This window comes from Phoca vitulina, unplaced genomic scaffold (genome assembly GCF_004348235.1).
Source record: "Phoca vitulina isolate PV1807 unplaced genomic scaffold, GSC_HSeal_1.0 scaffold3, whole genome shotgun sequence".
In the NCBI taxonomy this organism is placed as follows: Eukaryota; Metazoa; Chordata; class Mammalia; order Carnivora; family Phocidae; genus Phoca; species Phoca vitulina.
In genome coordinates this window covers 71,180,709-71,200,483 of record NW_022589706.1, presented here as the reverse complement: position 1 = coordinate 71,200,483, position 19,775 = coordinate 71,180,709, and the positions used below count along the sequence as shown (strand labels likewise).

At 32.9% G+C, this 19,775-nt stretch overlaps 1 protein-coding gene across 4 annotated transcripts in view; it reads right to left on the bottom strand.

Annotated features, from left to right (window-relative positions):
• The window catches only part of GRID2 (glutamate ionotropic receptor delta type subunit 2), a 1,428,484-nt gene that overhangs the window by 277,953 nt on the left and 1,130,756 nt on the right, over positions 1 to 19,775 (bottom strand). For all 4 annotated transcript variants that reach the window (XM_032400835.1, XM_032400836.1, XM_032400834.1 and 1 more), the window contains exon 11: positions 16,729 to 17,041. In XM_032400835.1, the coding sequence (XP_032256726.1) occupies positions 16,729 to 17,041 (313 nt within the window). The remainder of the gene's footprint in view (positions 1 to 16,728; positions 17,042 to 19,775) is intronic.

The following is a 19,775-nucleotide window of genomic DNA, read 5'->3' as shown; positions in this document are numbered from 1 at the left end:
CTTCCCATTATCATTTTGAACATGACCCTCCTTTATAGTTAGGTATATAAAAGTTATGCTGCTGTATTTTAAGTTATTGGAATAGCCCCACTGCATTACATGGTATAATTTTATACCTCTATAAACACCAGTAATACACATTTAAAAGGTTGAGCTAACTTTCAGACTGCTTTTTGTCTGTGTTCTTAACATTATCAATGATAGAATCTGAGCTTTTGTGTCCAAATGATTCAGTTAACATTTTTTCAGTGTTTTAATGTTGCCATGTGTTATACCCAAGCAATTGCCTCTGCTTGAATATGTTTAAGTGTCTTCTAAGTATCTAGTGAAGTGCAGTGATGTAAAGCTGAATTTTACATTGCATTAAGTTACTATTGTTTTTTTAATAAATCCTTTAAAATTCTATTGAAATTTATATACTCTTAATTATTGAAAATGTGAGAAAATGGAGTATGGTACAATGTTTGGTTGAAAGTACCAGAAGTCTTAGAAGTGTGCATATACATATCATTTAACTCAGAAGCTGCATATCTAGGATAATTTCTTAAGAAAATAACCAAGGATGTGTACAAATACTGAACCACTAGAATAACTTTTTATAATTTTATAGGCAAGCAATAATAGGAAATTTAGGAAAACAAATTATATATGTAGACACACATATAATATAGGCTCTTATACGGACAGTAAGTAAAGCTATTTAAGAATACCTAGAGGAATAAATGGTTTTCAGAATGTACTGATAATTTATTTTTAAAAATATCATATACAGTATGAAACTACTGTTTTATATCTATATATTAATATATTTTCTGTATACTGACACTCAGCATACTCAGTGCCAAATCCTGTCATGTATATTTCTAATTCATTCTCTCTTTTCTATTTTTACTGCCATTTTTGTTGTTGAGGTGGTAGTACCTAATGTTCTTCAGGCTAACATGTCAGCTGGTCGACCTTAGAAGTCTCATAATCTCTACGCCATCCTTCATACTGTCTCTAAATAGCACAGATCATATAGCTATTTGGATGAAATGCTGTTATTAAATTTATAATCTCACATAACTCTATCATTGTGATTAACAGGTACACTCTACCAGATCATCTGCCGATAAAATTCTAACTTTAATCAGCATGAATAAAATATTAAATTTGGGAGAAGAAATGACAATGAAGAAACTGATGAATAGAAAGTACATCATTTTTAAACCTGAAAAGAAAAATATAACCCTGAGAATTGTTTCAAGCTTAAATTTCCACATTTTGTGTGTGTGTGTGTGTTAAGGGGAAGTTTTCCAGCTAAAGCATCTTGAAGATCAAAAGTACCAGATCAAAGCACTTTAAGATCAGCCTGGGAGGGTCCCTGAAAGTTTCATCTCTGTCTTCAAACTTCTCAGACCTGCTACAGGATTCCTACCATTACTGTTTTTTTTGTAGCTGAGTCGACAATAAATTAAAAATAGGAAAAAACAAGTGTTACAAAATGCAGCATTGTTGGAGATGCTTATCTTATGAAAAGATAGCTTAAAAGTTGGAGGTGGTGGCATTTTTCCCCTCATAACTTATCTATAAGCTACAGCACAGCCACTGGGACTTTCAGAGTGATTATCAAAATATCATCTGCACAGAAGCAAAAGAAAGGCAGAAAACGGCTTTAATAAGATTTAAAGATTTTTTTCTATGAAACTTATTTCACTAATACCAGGTGTTGCAATTTAAAAATTAAGTCTATATTTTTAAAAAGGAGATTGATAAGTTTATTCTACTTGGCTTTTCTCATTCTTCACTTCCTTTGAATTCTCTGATTTCAAATATGTTTAATTATATTCCCCAAAGACTTGTAAAACAAATTAGACACAGAAAATGCATATGTAATAAACACTGTATTTGCTGGTTTATTTTAAAATCATTTAAAAGAGTAGAGTTGCATTTTATAATATCATAAAGGAAAAGAAAAAAATAAAAATCTGCAATTTTAAATGAAAATACTTCTTATTTTGTAAAACCATTTAGCTGCTACTTAAAAGAAAAGAGAAAAATTAAACAATATACCTTATTGATTCTTGTTTTTGAAAACCATACACGTTGGGTTACTTTCTGACATCTTTGCATTACATGATACTTGTTTTCATCTTTATCAGTTAGTGTTGTGAAATATATTAAACTATAGTGACATATCAGAAGGAAGTATTCTAAAGGAGAAATATATATATAACATATATAAAGGAGAAATATATATAATTATAATATATATAACATATATAACATGTGTATAATATGTTAGTTTATATGTATGTATATGTTAGTTTTATAATGACATATCAGGAGGAGGTATTCTAGAGGAGAAATATATATATATATAACATATGTAAAGGAGAAATATATATATAATTACAATGTATACATAACATACAACATGTATGTAATATGTTTACAAACATAACACTTCGTCATGATGGTATTTGTTTGGTATGTAGAATCATCTACACCTTGGATATGTACTTATGTCATTATTTATAATATTCTCAGTTGATAAACTACTGAAATTAAATGATAGTCTCAGATAGTCAGATTTGAGGTTTAAATTGCATTGCACTCAAGTCTTGGAGTGAAACAAGTAAGCATAGCCAGCTTACAAGTTTGACCTCTGCAATTACTGTTCATTTTCTAAGCTTCCCTGGGTGTAAATGCATGTTAAATTGTCTTTTAGTGCCAGGAATGACTTTTTCTCAGCCAAATTACTCTCTTTTGGTTCCAGTTAGATATGTATTCTATGTAATTTAGTAATGCAAAAGTTATTCATTCCAACTTATAAGTGTCCATCCTGGACATTGCATGTGGCCAGCTTCATTATCTTACATTATTATAAAAAATGTGTTTGTGCTACTAAAGCAAGTTTTAATGCTTATCCTTTTTAGTGAATTATTCAGGTCATCAAATATAATTTCCAACTTGCTTAACCCAATTCAAGTCAGTGTTTGTAGAACGTCAATTGGGTCAATACTAGTTCAGAAGAAAAAATTAAAAAATCAATGAACATCAGAGTGAACATTTTAATTTACACTCTTTAACCTAAACCATGTTCCATATTTGGAGGATTGAATATTACAGATTCACTTTAAATATTTAGTTTTCACAAGTGTCACTATCTATACAACTATCTGCAACAACTATAGGGGGACCTATAAAACTATAATTACACTATTTCCTGGTCTTGACATAAGATTTGACCTTGTTTTTCCTATGGCTTAGAGATTAAGTATAGCCCCAATGGATGAACTGCACATCATTTTCAAAGGAAGGTTTTCTGAGGGATAATGCCGTGTTTACAGATTTCCAGTGTGGCTGCCCCTAGTGTCTATTTAATCTTATATTACAGATGGCCTTTTGTGAGCAAATGACTGAATTTAAAAATCAAGAAATTTTTTAATCAAAGAACTGGACTTGACAAGGAAAACTGAGAGTAAAATGTTATTGATTTATTTTTCTGAGAGAGAAAGTGTTATGAATGTTAGCAGATTTTAAGATCTTTTTGGATAAAGGAGAAGTATATATAAATTTCAAGCAAATAAAAGTAATAAAGATCTTCAATTACATTGTTTACAGGAAGAATTATCTATAGAGAAGGTTACAACTGATGATTTAGGAACAGGGGAATTATTTAATCCTACTCTGAATGCAAACTGTTATTAGCAGTTTGGTTTGGTATAGGGAAAAAATTCTTTCTCTCTCCGTATCTAGATATGGGTATAGATATGTATAGATAGATATTTACAGCTATCTCTATATATTAAATATCTATATTTATTTATCTATCTATAGATAGATATTTATATATAATATTGATATGTAGTCCAAATAAAGGGCTAAAATAATTTATGTAAAATAACATTTATTGTTTCCAGAAAGATACAGGAAGTTGATTGAGAAGGAAGAAATACACTGAGAATGCCATTACTCTTGCTCCTCTCTGTGGTCCTTTTTAACAAGAGCACTGGGGGAGATTACTTACAAGAGAATGGTTTTCTTCAGGAGCTGTCACCACAAAGAGAGCTAGGAATAATATGTGCCTTTTCATTTAATGTAGATATTGTCTGAAAGGAATAACCATAATTGATCTGGAGAATAAAAAAGTGTGACTGGCTCTTGGAGTTAAGGTTTTTGAAAGTTTCACTAGATGGATATATGCTGTAAGCAACATATGGCTGCCTCAACAGACAAACATTCATGCACCTATAAAATATAATCACAGCTCAGATCCAAATCTACAATTTTTTGAAACAGTTCGTAAATCCCCAAGTATGCTGGAGGACTTGAAATCACAACAGATAGAGAATAGTTTGACGGTTAATGCCTTCTAAAACAATTATTTATATTTGTCTAAATGTTTAGTCCTGCCACTCCTCTGCTTAAAACACTCTAGTGACTCTTCATTACTACAAAGTAGAAGCCAAAAACTAGACAGCCTAATTTCATGTGAGCTCATGGACCTCTCTGACCTCCCTTCCTACTAAGCTGTCCTTCTGGCCTCTTGGAGCAGGTCATTGTATTTGTGATTTGCTACACCTGACTTCCCCCACCCCCCCATATCTCTACAGCACATTCCTTCCCATCCTCTAGGTCCTTGTTCCAATTTCAAATGCTTAGAGGCTTACTTAAATGAACCTATTGAACCTATTGAAAATTGCAACCCTTCCACGTGTACTTCAAATTCCTTTCCCCCGAGATAATTTTTCTATAGTATTTGAGTTCTGATGACTGTGTAATTTATTTATTGATTGATTTAGCCTATTGTTTTTTTTTACCTGTCTCCCTTCACTAGAATAAAAGCTCCATAAAAGACTGAATCTTTGTTTTTCTCAGAAAGCTATCTCCAGGAGCTTGGATAGGGCCTGTCACATTGTAGACATTCAATAATGTTGAATAAATGAGTGATTTATAATTTGAACCCCGAACATTTAGCTTTAACGTACATAAAACATGTTTTAATCTCAAAAGAAATGTTTCTTTGAATTTATAAAAATGTACATAAAGTCATTCCGTTGATTGAAGAAGTGGTATCACAGAGGAATTCAGGCATATATAATAGAGCTCTCATATATTCATTAAGATAACTAATGGAAAAATGCACCTAATTGGTCAGTTGTGTAATTAAGAAATAGTGCAACATGATTTTACATGCAAATTCTGTTTATTTTCTCAGCAGAATAAATTGGTCTGAAAAAACAACAAAGATGTTTCGATATCTGTTAAGACAATGAATGCATGACAAACTTAACACTTCCTTTGTTCAAGATAGCATTAAATAAAGGAAGTTTATTCCCAATGTTAAATTTGTAGCCAGTGGTGTAGTTAATTAAGAGAAAATGTCAATAGAACTTAACATTGTCACAGGATAATGGTTCCTGCTGCTAGATATATGTCAAGAGAAAGATAAACAAGATGAAGTGATTTATTAAGCAGTGCCACACTCCAGGCAATGCATTTCTAGAGGATTATAGTACTCCTTGGGTGGTGATGTCAGGCAGACGACTGAGGACTAAGTGGCCTAAACTCTTTGAATAGTGTAACAATAGTACAGAAATGTGGTGCTTGCAGGCAGTCCTGCTGATATAGCAAAATTACTTTATGTTTAGAAGGAAAGGAGAGACCATCACGATATTAGAAAGGATCTAAAGCAGAAGAGAAGACTGTCAACAATTCTTCATGACTTTGCAGATAATTATGTGAAATCATACTATTTCAAAATTTAAAAGCCAAAAATATTAGGATTACCCCTACTTAAAGTACAGACCTCTCAAAAAATTTTATTTCAGGCAACAAATGATTATTGCTTTGGGAACTTAGTAACTTCTCTCAGCAAAAACTGTATTAAAATAATTTTTGGAGAAGCATCCAAAGATCTTTTATTTCTTTTCAATAATTTTAATAATATAATTTATTTTTAGATTGTTAATATTGATAAAATAATATCAAAGACAGTTTTAATTTAGACTCAACCTTGTGAATACTGGAATGGCATATTGTTTGCTTTAAATCACAAATTTAACTCACAATACTATTACGTGCTTTGATTTTCTTAGGTAGAAGTCACAAATTTTACTGGTTACTTAGAAATTGTTTTCATCTTAAAATTAACCTTATATCTGGTGTTATATATTCCAGTGCTGCAAGAATATAAACTAAAGGGAACATATACTTAACTATATTATTTATAACTTTCCTATGCATTATGATATATTTCAAAAGTATCAACAAGCATTACATATATGTTAACAATGAAACTATTGCTTAGCAATTCTCTTAAGTTTAAAGGAATTCCATCAGTGAATTTAAAATTTTAGCATAATATTTAACATAGGTTCTATTTATTTATGAGACAAGGCTGCTTTCAGTTTTATCAATATATTAAGCAATCAAATAGTTATTGACATTGCAAAAGAATGAAACCGGACCATTACCTTAACCATATACAAAAATTAACTCAAAATGGACTAAAGACTTGAATGTAAGACCTGAATCTATAAAACTCCTGGAAGAAAACATAGGTGGGTAAACTTCTTGACATTGCTCTTGGCAATGATTTTTTTGGATCTGACACCAAAAACAAAGGCAACAAAACAAAAATAAACAAGTGGGACTACATTGAACTAAAAAGCTTCTGCACAGCAAAGGAAAACACCAACAAGATGTAAAGGCAATGTATTGAGTGGGAGAAAATAGCTGCAAATCATATATCTGATAAGGGGCTAATATCCAAAATATGTAAAAAACTCATACAACTCAATAGCAAAAAAACAATTTGAGTAAAAATTGGGCAAAGGATCTGAATAGACATTTTTCCAAAGAAGACACATGAAAGATCTTCAAAATCACTAATCATCAGGGAGATGCAAATTAAAACCACAATGAGGGGTGCCTGGGTGGCTCAGTCGTTAAGCATCTGCCTTCGGCTCAGGTCATGATCCCAGGGTTCTGGGATCGAGCCCCACATCGGGCTCCCTGCTCAGTGGGAAGCCTGCTTCTGCCTCTCCCACTCCCCCTGCTTGTGTTCCCTCTCTCGCTGTGTCTCTCTGTGTCAAGTAAATAAATAAAATCTTTAAAAAATAAAAAATAAAAAAAAAATAAAACCACAATGAGCTATCGCCTCACACCTATTAGAATAGCTATTATCAAAAAGACAAAAAATAACAAGTGTTGGCAAGGGTATGGAGAAAGGGAACCCTTGAGCTCTGTCGGGAGGAATGCAAATCAGTGCAGATGCTCTGGAAAACAGTATGGAGCTTCTTCAAAAAATTAAAAACAGAACTACCATATGCTCCAGCAATTCCACTTCTGGGTATTTATCCAAAGAAAATGAAAACACTAACTTGGAAAGATATATGTACTCCCATGTTCCTTGCAACATTATTTACAATAGCTAAGAGACAAAAGCAACCTGAGTGTCCATTAAGATGAATGAATGAAGAAATATGTTATATATAGTCATACGTGTTATATAGGCATATATATTTTTTCATTCTTTTCCAAGGCTGAATAATATTCCAGTGCATATCATGGAATATTATTCATTCATGGAGGAAAACGAAATCTTGCCATTGTGACAACCTGGATAGACCTTGGGGGCATATGCTAAGTGAAATAAGTCAGACAGAGAAAGGCAAATACCATATGGTCTCACTTACACGTGGACTCTAAAAAGCAAAACAAATGAAAAAAACTGAGCACACAGATATTGAAGACAGACCGGTGGTTGCCAGAGGCGATGCAGGCCAAATGGGGGAAAGGAAGGAAAAGGGACAAACTTCCAGTTATAAAATAAATCACAGGGATATAATGCACAGCATGGTGACTATTGTCAACAATACTGCGTTACATATTTGAAAGCTGCTGAGAGTAGATCTTAAAAGTTCTCATCATAAAAAATTCTGTAACTATGTGTACATATTAACTAGATTTATTGCAGTGATCATTTCACAATATATACAAATATCATATCATTATGTTGTATACTTGAAACTAACGTAATGTCTGTTAATTATGCTTCAGTAAAAACTATTAAATATTCTAAGTTTCAATACTGTCATTGTGAGTGTAATAAACAAAAACTGAAATATCATCATCATCACCATCTTCATCATCATCATCATTTCAATTCTGGAATGGATCCAAATGGTTCTAAACTGCATCAATGGCAGTTTGTGAACATTGATTACTTTAGGAAAATTAGCCTTCTCTATGATGTTCATGCTCAATTTTGTGCTATTTTAGTTACAGATTTCAAGACATAATTCCAAAAACAAAACACATATTTACACAGTTCTTATACATTAATCTTTCTAAAATTACTCAATCTTTTTAAGGACTTAATATATAAACTGGAAGCATCCTGAATCCAAACTTGTAATTCCATTCAATTTGAGTTCATTATTTGTTGTATCTTGGGCCCTGTTATCCTACAGTTTATCACAATACATGTGATGATGATGTACTTACATGGGAAAAAATGCTTTTAGTTTTTCACATCTAGCTGAATGACAAAGTTATTATGAGTTTGTTAGTATATGGTTTTTACTATAAGCATTTTCATTAGCTAGACTAGCTTTCTTAATATATTTCCTTATACCTAATTACAATATGCTTCTTTAAAATAATGCTTATTTTCTGTGAGATAATTATGAGTGTATTAAACAATGTGGTTGATTCTATCTCTTGCTGTGGCCTGCAAAAATGTTGAGGTAATTATAATGTTGAGTGTCTATTTTATGTCATGCACACAGTTTTAAGTGTTTTATATCCATGAGCGATTAATTTTTCAAACACCTGATGAAGTAGGCAATTATTATTCAGGGAACTGAGGCACCTAGAGGTTAAGCAACTTGTTCAATGTCATATAGTTAGTAAATGGTAGATATAGGATTTAAAACTGAGCTGTATCTCAAGGAAACACAAAGATATGAAAATAGTTCTTAAATTAGATATTAATACAATAGAATCCTATAATCTTAGAGCCGAAAGAAAATTTTAAAATAATCTAGTACTTTATAGATCAGAAAGCAAAGATAAAGTGAGTTGATTGGACAATTCATTTCGTCCATTGTCACTAGGTAAAAAATTGGTTCCCAGTCTGTGTTCTTCATTTTGATAGGTCATGACTTTGTATGCATTTGACCTAATTATATTGCACCAAATAGCAGCATGTCTGTAAACTCCAAGCCCATCATGACTTGTGCTTTCCTCAACATGATAATTAGGAAATTAGGAATATTTAGAAATTAGAAATATTTAGAAAATTAGAAATAATTAGGATTCTGTGATGGAGCTATGTGTTTACTAGTTTGTTTCTCTTGTATATTGAAAGCTCCATGAAGACAGACACTATGCTGTCCTCCTCACCCTTGTGACTAGATAAATAATTCTTATTTAATAACTAAACAGACGTTTTCTGGAGAATAAAGAATTTGAAATCGTAAAGGCAGAAGAAATACTATAAGTACCTGTTAAAGTAGTAAAGTACATGGATATAAACATTAAGTGCTAGAAAACAAGTGAAGCAGACAGGACAAACTGTGTAGCTGTCCCAAATGGATTGCTAATTTAGAGTCGAAGGGACAGAGCTGTAAATATAAAGAGACTCTATAAATTTAGTCACAGCCACAAATCAAAGAGCGATTTTATGTGTCCACAGTGCGGAAATATGGGTCATACATTGGTATTTTGTTAAATCTTAATATAAAAACGAATGATTGTCATCAAGAAATGTAGCTTACAAATAAGGGACAGCTATTGTATATGATGAGATATGTGATGTGAATTTATACTTTATATTACACATTGTAATTTCTCTGCCTTAAAATTGTGAAAAATTAAAGGTTATGCCACATTTAAGGGTATTTAACAAAAGTATCACCAGGACTTTATTACTCATCAGTTTTGTAAACCAGAGATTATAGTTGGCTTATAATTATGCATCTTAGAGCTAGGTTAAATGCTAAGAGACTTAATTTTCAAAACATACTGATACTGTTTTTAAAAGCTTGGATCAGTTTCCCATGTTTTTTGAAATATAACCATCATTATTAAACTTCTAAATACATATTCATAGGTGAAGGGGAAAAATGGATTCAGGTTAAACAAAAATTGAATTTCCAAATTTATATTCTAAACTGATGGTCTCTATTACCACCTATAGTCTTTTGATCCCAATAGTTTAACTTTGATCAATCCTAAATCAGCTTTAGAATAAATTTATCTTTGGTGATGTCTGACCCTATTCTTATTACTTAAGCTGAGGGGTTTTGTAATATGGTACTGTAAGTACCGAGTACTACTATGATATCAATGCTATTTTAAAGGACCTGCGACACCTCCTTTTTCATCACTTAAATTTAGATTTTTAAAACAATTTTTTTTCTTATAGCACTTGGGGAAGAAGAAAAACCAACTCAGAATATCTTAAAAATCACCTTTCAGTGTTTTGTTTTATTTTTTAATGACTCTCGGGAAACCACTCCTTTGTTTCATTAAATACTAAAATAATGCTTTTAATTATAGTATACATTCTTAAGAAGTTTGAAGTAGTCAAGAAAATGTTTTCACCAGTTCTTGTTTGATAAGCATTTTGTAAGTGGAAATCTGATTTTTGCCCCATATGCCTTGATTACTTTCAACTCTTCAAAAGCCCAGTTTAGCATGAGAAAGGATTTTCTGGCTCAAATCATGAAGAGCTGGTATTAAAATAAACGAAATTCAGGGGCATATTACATACATATGATTCATGGAATCATTGCTTAGGAGCTCATTACAGTTCATTGGAAATGTAAACCAATGGATTTCCATCTTAGCATCACTGCACTTGTTTTCTACCATACAAATTACTCATTCCCCACACCCATAAGGATAGACTTAGAATAGTATCTGAGAACGTGAAAGTTCAACTGGGTTTTTTTTTTTTTTTCTTTAGTGGTTAATTCTGGTGATAAAATGAAAGAAAATGAGCACCTTGTCATGTTTTAAATCAGCATGGGGAAATTCTCAAGTGGATATGACAGTTCTCAGACTGCTTGGCACTCCCTTCATTAAGGGCTGCCAATCATAATTAGCAACAACAGAGATGTTTTTTTGAACCCAAATAAAAATTACAGAGAGCTTTTTTGAGTTAATATCTATAAGAACAGAACGTAGAAAGAAATTTGTCTGGATAATCCAGTCAGCCTGTCACTGGGGATGACTCTCATTTTCCCTGTGTTCATTAGGGTCAGTAAACAGCAGAGTTAGCCAATATCATTTTTGTTATATTCAAATTGAATGTGAAATATCAGATAACATTACAAAGGAATTGCTTTAGCTACTGCATTACAAGGTTTGAATCCTTTGGGGTTTTGCAACTAGGACATTGATAAATTTCATATATTTGATATCTACACTATTAAAATAGATGTCTTTTTGAGTTATTCTCCTATGCTAAGTTTTCAAGAGATGCTTTCTCATCAGCAATCTCTTTAGTTGCCTAATTCGATAGAGAAGAATGTCTGATTCTTCTTTTTGTGGAAATGAGAAAGTTGTGATTCTCTGTAACACTATGATCCATCTGGCAGTGGAAAGAGCTCTTTATTTTCTTCCAAAAATTGCCCTGGGATCTCAAAGACTGTGGGTTGCCTCTCCTGTTAATTCTTGTGCAGCAGCCCTCAGGTTATCTTCTACTATTCCTAAAGGCCCCCTTTTTATTCATCACTGGCATCTGTGGAGCTTTTTGATCTTCAAGAAAGCTAGCAAAGGAATTTTCCTTCTTTATTCTTTCCAATAATTCTGTCTCCTCATTGGAAGTGGTTTTTCTGGTCCCATTTGGCTATGGCCCATTTAGATGGTTCCAAGCATGCCTGCCAGAACTGTATCTTTCTTATTTATGACCATACTCAAAACATCTAAGTTGGGCATGATATACAGCATACCCAAGAAATGGTAATTAAACCAGTTAATATAGTTATTCTTTGTTTTCTTTTTGTTCTTCCTGTTCGGGGCATATAGTTGGTACTTAATAAATGCTTGCTGGTAAATAAACATATGTAATAGCTATAAATATTTTACATGACTATAAATATTTGTACTTTCTAGAACCAGACAAAAGCATCTGAGGCAAACTCTGAAATTGCCCTTTGCAAGTAAACAGCAAACAAATTGTATACAATATGTGTGTGAAAAAGTCAGAGGCCTCCCACCCCCAGGCCCAGATGATATTAAGATGATGCTCTTAATATCACTGCCCATAAACTAAACATAAAGGATCTTCAAAAATCAAATGCTAGTTGTTTAAGTATGTTGATTGCAGAGAGATGCATGTAGACATGGAAATAAAGGAGGATATAAAACGACAACAAAACTTGCATAAAATTGGTCTCTCATTCATGCATTTAACTATCTAATTCACAAGCTTTAATGTTCCAGCCAAACAGATGTACTAAGTTTATCTCTATAATGGACCATACTGCTTTTGCACAGTTGGATTCCCTGAGCTATTTTTCCAGAATGCTTTGAAGTTACAGACTTTTTTAAAAATCAGAATTGGTAAACAACTGGCATATATTTAACATTTTTCTTTTAGCTGTCCCTAAACTCTTTTTTCAGAAATTTTTCCGATAATACATGAAATGCTTTTTATCCCTATTCAATCTGGTCTAGTGGCTCAATAAAGACGGTAATTCTGAATAACAGCTGCACTTCTTAAAAAGACTGTATTTTTATTGAAAATTATCACTAATTTTAACTCCATTGCCTGTGCATGGACACTGTCATTGATTCTTTTTTTCATAGGGCTTAGGAGCTTTTTCTTAATTTATTTTTAATCAAAATGTAAAGATGCTTTCTGTATCTTTTAACAAATTCACCTTTTCATTGTTAGGAAGTGGAAGAATGGCAGCATTTCAAAGATGAAGTAGTTAATCATATGCAATTCAGCATTATCCATCACTAGGAATTTGTATTAATGTACAATCAACCTACAGGCCGTACAATTCATTTAAAGGCCCAGTTGGGATGGAAAAGTGCTTAACATATTTATAACTTTTGATATCTGTGTCATGTTTACACATGAGAAAATCATGCTAACCATATGGGTAATTTTACTTTTCTTTTTCTCTTAGATGTGCTCCAAAAATTAATTTGGCTACCTGGAGGCAGAGTTCAGAAAGCATGTCAACATCCTCAAAAATAAAGCTTCAACAAATCTGATACCTTTTTTATAAGTTCCTCATCTTAGCTACTTAATAAAATACACCAGTAGAGACATTCTGAGTAACTTCCTGTTAGGTTTCGTGAATTTAGATCATTGGGGAACAGATTATAATCAAATAAGCACAACATTGCAGTTAACTCCATGCTTTGTTTAGTTAACTATTTAGCATGTATTTATTCATTTAGTTGATCACTTTGCATTTATCAAACACTTAATATGTACAAGACACTGAACTGTAGGTAAAGGGACTATAACGATAAGACACTGTTTTATGTTCAAAGGACTCAGATGGAGACAAATGAAGAAAAGGCAATTACATAATAGTTCATAAGTGTTATGATAAATATATCTTCAGAAGCTTAGAAGATGGTTCCTAATCCCAGCAAATATTTCCTAAAAGAAGTGAGATCAAAACAAGAATTAGAGGATGCATAGCAACTTGCCATATGAAAGCAGAGTAAGAATAGAGATTAAAAAGTTTAGTAATAAAGGCATTTTAGGAATTGAAAGGAGCAGAAGCAATGGCAGAGAGTCATGACGCAGTCTTGTATTCAAGGGACAAAAGCCATTTGGAGTAACTGAACAATTAAATGTGAGGCATGAACGGTAAGAGATGAAAATTGAGCCCTGGACAGGAGCCCAATGGTGGAATATTGTTCATGTTCCAAGTAACTCAGACTTTTAAACTGTGAGCATTGAGGAGCCAAGAAAAATATTTAAAGAATGAGAATTATGTGTTTAGCTCTCCCTGATAGAAATAACTTGGATATATATGTAAGTATGTGGAGCATATGTTGGCAGGGGACAAGATTGAAAAAAGAAAGACCTGTTAACAACATTCCTGTAGTTCAGATGAGAAATGAAGTAGGCTTAATCTAGGTAGGAGTGTAGGCTTAATCTGTCTAGGTGAGACAAGATTTCCACTTCTAGAAATATTTAGAAGGTAAAATTCACAGGACCTAATTGTGGTTGGATAGAAGGGATAGAAGGAAGAAGAAATCAAACTGTTTTCAGAGTTTCTAACCTGTATATCTGAGTGGCTAGCAATGCATCAGCTGGAAGAGAGAATATGAGAAGCTACAAAGCTTTAAAGTGTAAAATAAATTCAATGTTTGACATGTTGGAATTCATGGTGCTTTTGCTATAACCAGAGAGTGGTCTAGTGAGCAGTTGGATATACAAAACTAAAATTAAAGAATGGGTAATGTAGATTTGGGGGGGGGGTCAACTGAATATTGGTGGTTATTAAACCATGTACAGAAAATTGGGTGGATTGGGAAGAAATGAGATGAAAACAAAGGTTAATTATATCTAACTATACCAGCCTTTATTTTTAGCCTGTGCTCGTACCTATTAACATCTCCTAGCTATTTGTCCTCATTTACTGACAACTTTGGCACATGGCTCATTTTCTTTCTCTCCAATCTGAGTTGACCGTCATTGCTGATGGTTCATCTAATCCTCTGGGCTCTCAGTTCCTTGATCAGCTTTGAAGTCTCTCACCAACTCTTAACTTCAGGAATCCATAAATACAAACTTCAAACTCCCTCACACTGATATTTCCACTTTTGTTCTTTGGCCTCATCAAGAACTCTATTCTCTCCTACTACTACTTTATTACTTTCCAGTCATACTCTTACTGCATTCTTATTATTGGTCTTTCTATTTTTTTTTTTTATTGCTTCATGTACCCTAGGAGCTACCATTTTAACCATTATCTTGCAAATAATCTAAAATCATTTGCCTTTTTATCCTTTTTCCATGTGCCTAACTATCCACAGCTGAGTATGATTTGTTTTTATTTTTTATTTATGTGGTAAGCAATTATGTGACCCTTATATAAGTTATTTTATCTAAGAACTTCATAATTTTTAGCCACTTTAATTTTTATAACAAAGTTATGAGACGGGCACAACCAGGATGTTCCCTACAAGAGGAACTCACGCCATCATACAAGTTTGTGATCCCCAACCTGGACTCTAACATTTTTCTGTTTCATTGACTCTTTTTCCTCTTTTTGGAATGCTCTTTATGGAGAAATTAACTACCATTCTGTGAGAAAGGCCAAACTATCCCATGAAGAGAGACCATAAAAGAAAACTGAAGCTACCAGCCCTCAGCCAGCATCAGCCACCAGACATGTAAGTGAAATGCACAAGCCTTCAGATGAGCTCATTTTCAGACTTTGAGTTGTCTAGTTGAGTCCTCAGACATCACGGAGTAAAGACAAGCCATCCTCCCTATGTCTTGTCTAAACTTCTGACCCACAGAACTGGTAGGTTTTGGAGGATCTGGTTATGCAGCTATAGTCACTGGAATACTACCAATAACAAGTTTATTGCTAAATCCAGTAAGTATCTTTCAAGTCTTAATTTTACTTGATTTTTTGAAATGTTTAACATTTTTGGCCAAACCCGCCATCTTTAAATATTGTCTTTATTTGGTATGTATACCACTGCATGCTATACATGGTACTTGGGTCTTTCTCATTACTCTTTGTCAGTTAGCACTGAAAGCTCCTCTAGCCCATTCCTTTTCTTAGGGCTCTCTCCTAGGCCCTCTCTGGGCCAGTGGTCTCACTCAGGAGTATGCAGTTGAGAACAACTACTCAAATTTAATGGAAGATCTAATAGCAAGTGTGAATAAAAAATAAGATGCTATTGAAATTTATAAATATTAAAGCAAAAGTGTCATGTATCTCCATTATGACACATATTTCTCCTCTTTATTATATGTGATAGGTTTGTAAGAAACTATCGATCCCCTAAGTATTTTATTATTTCATTCTGTAAAATGGCAGTAGTCTCAAATAAGGAGTTCAGTAAGTATTATTCTATTCTAAAATGGTGGGAGTCATAGAAATAACTGGACAACTTTAAAGAGTAGGGAAGATTAAATATTGAATAACAAAACAAAGACATTCTTTAGAATACCATGACATTGTAAGTTAAATCATTGGTAAAGATTAATTAAATATTAAGATGAAAGATAAGACAAAATTTCTTATCAGAATCTTAAATGAATCAAAGTTTTTTCACCATCATTGAATATTTTTAATACATTAAATAATGTCTCTGAACAAAGAACCAGTCCCAACATGTCTTATATATGTAAATAATTAAACAGTGTCTGCTCTGGTTGTAAGTTGTTTCATCCTAGTAAGGCTATTTCTCAGAATGTCAGAGAAAGGAAAAAAAAAAAATTAGGGGGGGAGGAGGGGAAATCTGATCTTGAGTTTCTTGTGAACCTTACTTCTGACATTCATTTTTGGCTTTGTTGATGAAATTGAACCTACATCAAAAGATAATGAACCATTTTTGTGGGAAACCTGCTGTGTTTGAGATCCTCTAGGAAAGAGTAGGAAATGTTCTTTTCTAAGCATTGCTGTGAAGACCCTTTAGAACACTTATTGATGTCAGATACAGAACATTCTTAACTGATTCATGGCATTTGAAACATATTCCTTTTTCAGACTAAAATGTATTTTTTCTCCTTACCTTGTTGTACAAAGGATCCATACACAAACCACATGGAGTTGTAGAGAGTAGTAGAAGTCATTGATCCCATTTGTAATCGTGGGGGATTAAGCCAATTCAGGAGGTAGACCAGAAGACCCACCAGAAGAACAGTGCCAGCGATGCAAGCCCAGAGAGAGAGATCAAATGGTGCAAGACAGGCAAACATGTCCACTGTCTTTTCAGCCCTTCGAAGTAGTACTCCCACTGAGTAGTCCATATAGCGTGTTGTAAAGTCCACCACATTCTCACGATCTGGGGTGATGGTTAAAGCAGAAATCCCTATGTCGGCTCTCTGAGAAATTGAAAGAGAAAATATTAAATTAACAATGTGAAAAACAACTTGATTTGTGGTGCTTCAGCTTGCTTTAAGGAAAAGAAAACAATGCCTCAGGCAACATCTTTAGTCTTTTTATATAAACTGAAAAACACGGCAGAGATTTCTTAGAGGCAAACTCTGTGTGAATTTTGCATTTCTCACTGCAAATCTTGCCCGACCAGAGTCAGATAAATTACCTTGTTCATATTATCAGTGCATGTGAAATCAGTGAAGAATATTTCAGACACAGATAACACCTGAAGGAAATTGTCTTTTTTCCTTGGGTCATTTTATCAAAGCCATCATTAACACAGTAGCAAAGGCAAAACTTATTCTAAAGAATTCTTTCTGAGAAAATGTTCCCAAGATACTTAATTATATTCTTAACATGTAAATTCTTAGGCAGGTAAATTAAAAAAAAAAAAAAGAAAAGCTCAACATAGCATTTTACTCTTGGTTTAGATTTCTCTGCATCAGAATTTATGTATTTTTTAAAAGATTTTATCTATTTATTTGACAAAGAGAGAGAGAGAGAGAGCACAAGCAGGGGGAGTGGCAGGCAGAGGGAGAGGGAGAAGCAGGTTCCCCGCTGAGCAAGGAGCCTGATGTGGGGCTCCATCCCAGGACCCTGGGATCATGACCTGAGCCAAAGGCAGACACTTAACCAACTGAGCCACCAAGGCACCCCCAGAATTTATATTATTAAGCTCTAAATATATTAGTTTGTTAGAACTTTCATATAGCACTAAGTTATAATGTCATTTGCCAAAAGTCTCTACCATGGTTTTATTGTATAAACCTCAGAAATGTTTTAATGAAAAATTAAAGATTAAGGATACCTAATTTTTCTTGGACAACCCTTCTTTTCAATGTGTATCTCTTTAGATTCTCAGGGCTAGCACTCAAAACTACAGTACATGCTATTTTACTTATTTGAAGCACTTAGAATTGCAGTGAGATCACAGAACAAATGAATTACATTTCAATTCCATGATATGAGAACACACATTTAAATATCTAAAAGATGTATTTTGTTTGAAATAATAACCCATGGCTATGATTAAAGCTGTGGGAAGCTCCTTCCAGACAAATACAAATAATAGTAAATTGTTTGTTGAACATTTTTGTTATGATTTTTCCTTCTTTTGCATTGTTTTATGAAGGAGTATAGAAACTGGTTTTATTGCTTTTGGAGACCAAAACAAACAAACAAGCAAAAACAAAAACACAAAAACATGAAAAGTAACATACCTAATAGAGTGCTAAACCAGTTCAAATAAATCTAGTCTCTGAAGTAATAATGGCCTCAAAACTATTCTAAGCTACATTTAAACTTTATGTGTGTTTGTGCGTGTATATATATTTATATTTATACATATATATTTGCTGCCAGGCCCAGTACTAAGTAGTTAAATAAATTTTCTTATTTAACCCTTACAATACATCATGAATTACGTGTTTTCCCCTCTATTTCATAGATGGAACAACTACAAGAATTAAGTAACTCATTTAGTTCTCATGGTCGATAAGCACAGAAGCCAGCCTCAAAGCTTGGTTTTTCTTACTCCAAACCTGTGCTCATAACCACTGACCCTATTGCAAAAAATCCTTCGTTTTCCAAGTAACCCATATAGTAGGTGGTTGAGATAACTAGTTTTAGGACAGTTTTTACCTTAAAAGAGTCTAAAATTTTGTGGGGTTTTTTATTACGCTATTTACAATGCAACAAGGCCATATTAGTATAAACACCATGAGTTTATAACTTATTAATGGAGAGGTATTAAATTTAATAACACTACATGAAAATGAACTTTCAGAGAAATAATTATTATTGCTTTCAAGCTCATGTATTTATTTTCTGTAGCTAGATATTAGGAATTAGGTCTTTTCACCTGGATCCTTACCTCTCTAGTTCTATCTTTTCTGAGCTTCAGTTTACCCATTTGTGAAATAAATGTACCTAAGTTTAGTGTGATTATTGTGAGTTGACTCATTTATCTTAATCCAATGGTGAATAAATATCTCTCCAAGATTCAATTAGGCTTTCAGAAGTTGACTTTACTCTTTCAGGACATTACAGTACAATGGATCAGTAATTTAGTAATTGATGCACTAGTGACCCAAAACATTTTATGACTCAATTAAAATCAGAAAATTTCACCCAAGGAAGAACTTACTGACAAGTTGACTGAATATTTGTAAATGTTCATCAATATTTTGCTGATAAATAATTGAATGTTTAACACCTAATTAATGATTGTGAATTGGAATAGTCATACACTAATTCTACTAATAGATACTTATAAGTATCATGAAGCGAATTTCTATAATGGAAAAAAGATATCTAGGGAATGATGTGTGCTTTCTTTTTGAAAAAGGAAACTGATTATATTGCATGTGCTAAAATATTTATTAAATATAATAATTACTTGTCATTTTTCTATGGAGAACTTCCTAAATTTTGGTCCACTTTTAACACTTGGCTATTCTGTTTTCAAGGAGAAATTCCCAGTCTCCCTGTGGAGGGCATATCAGAATCATTTAATGGCCTTTTCAAACTGCACAAATACATTTATGTACAGACACAATAGAAACAATATGTACACATTTTCCTATCTCTGAGATTTGTATATACCTTCCTAAGGAAGTACCTCACCCTCTTCTTCAGAATCAATAAGACAGCAGATCATTGTGCTTGATATGAATATGT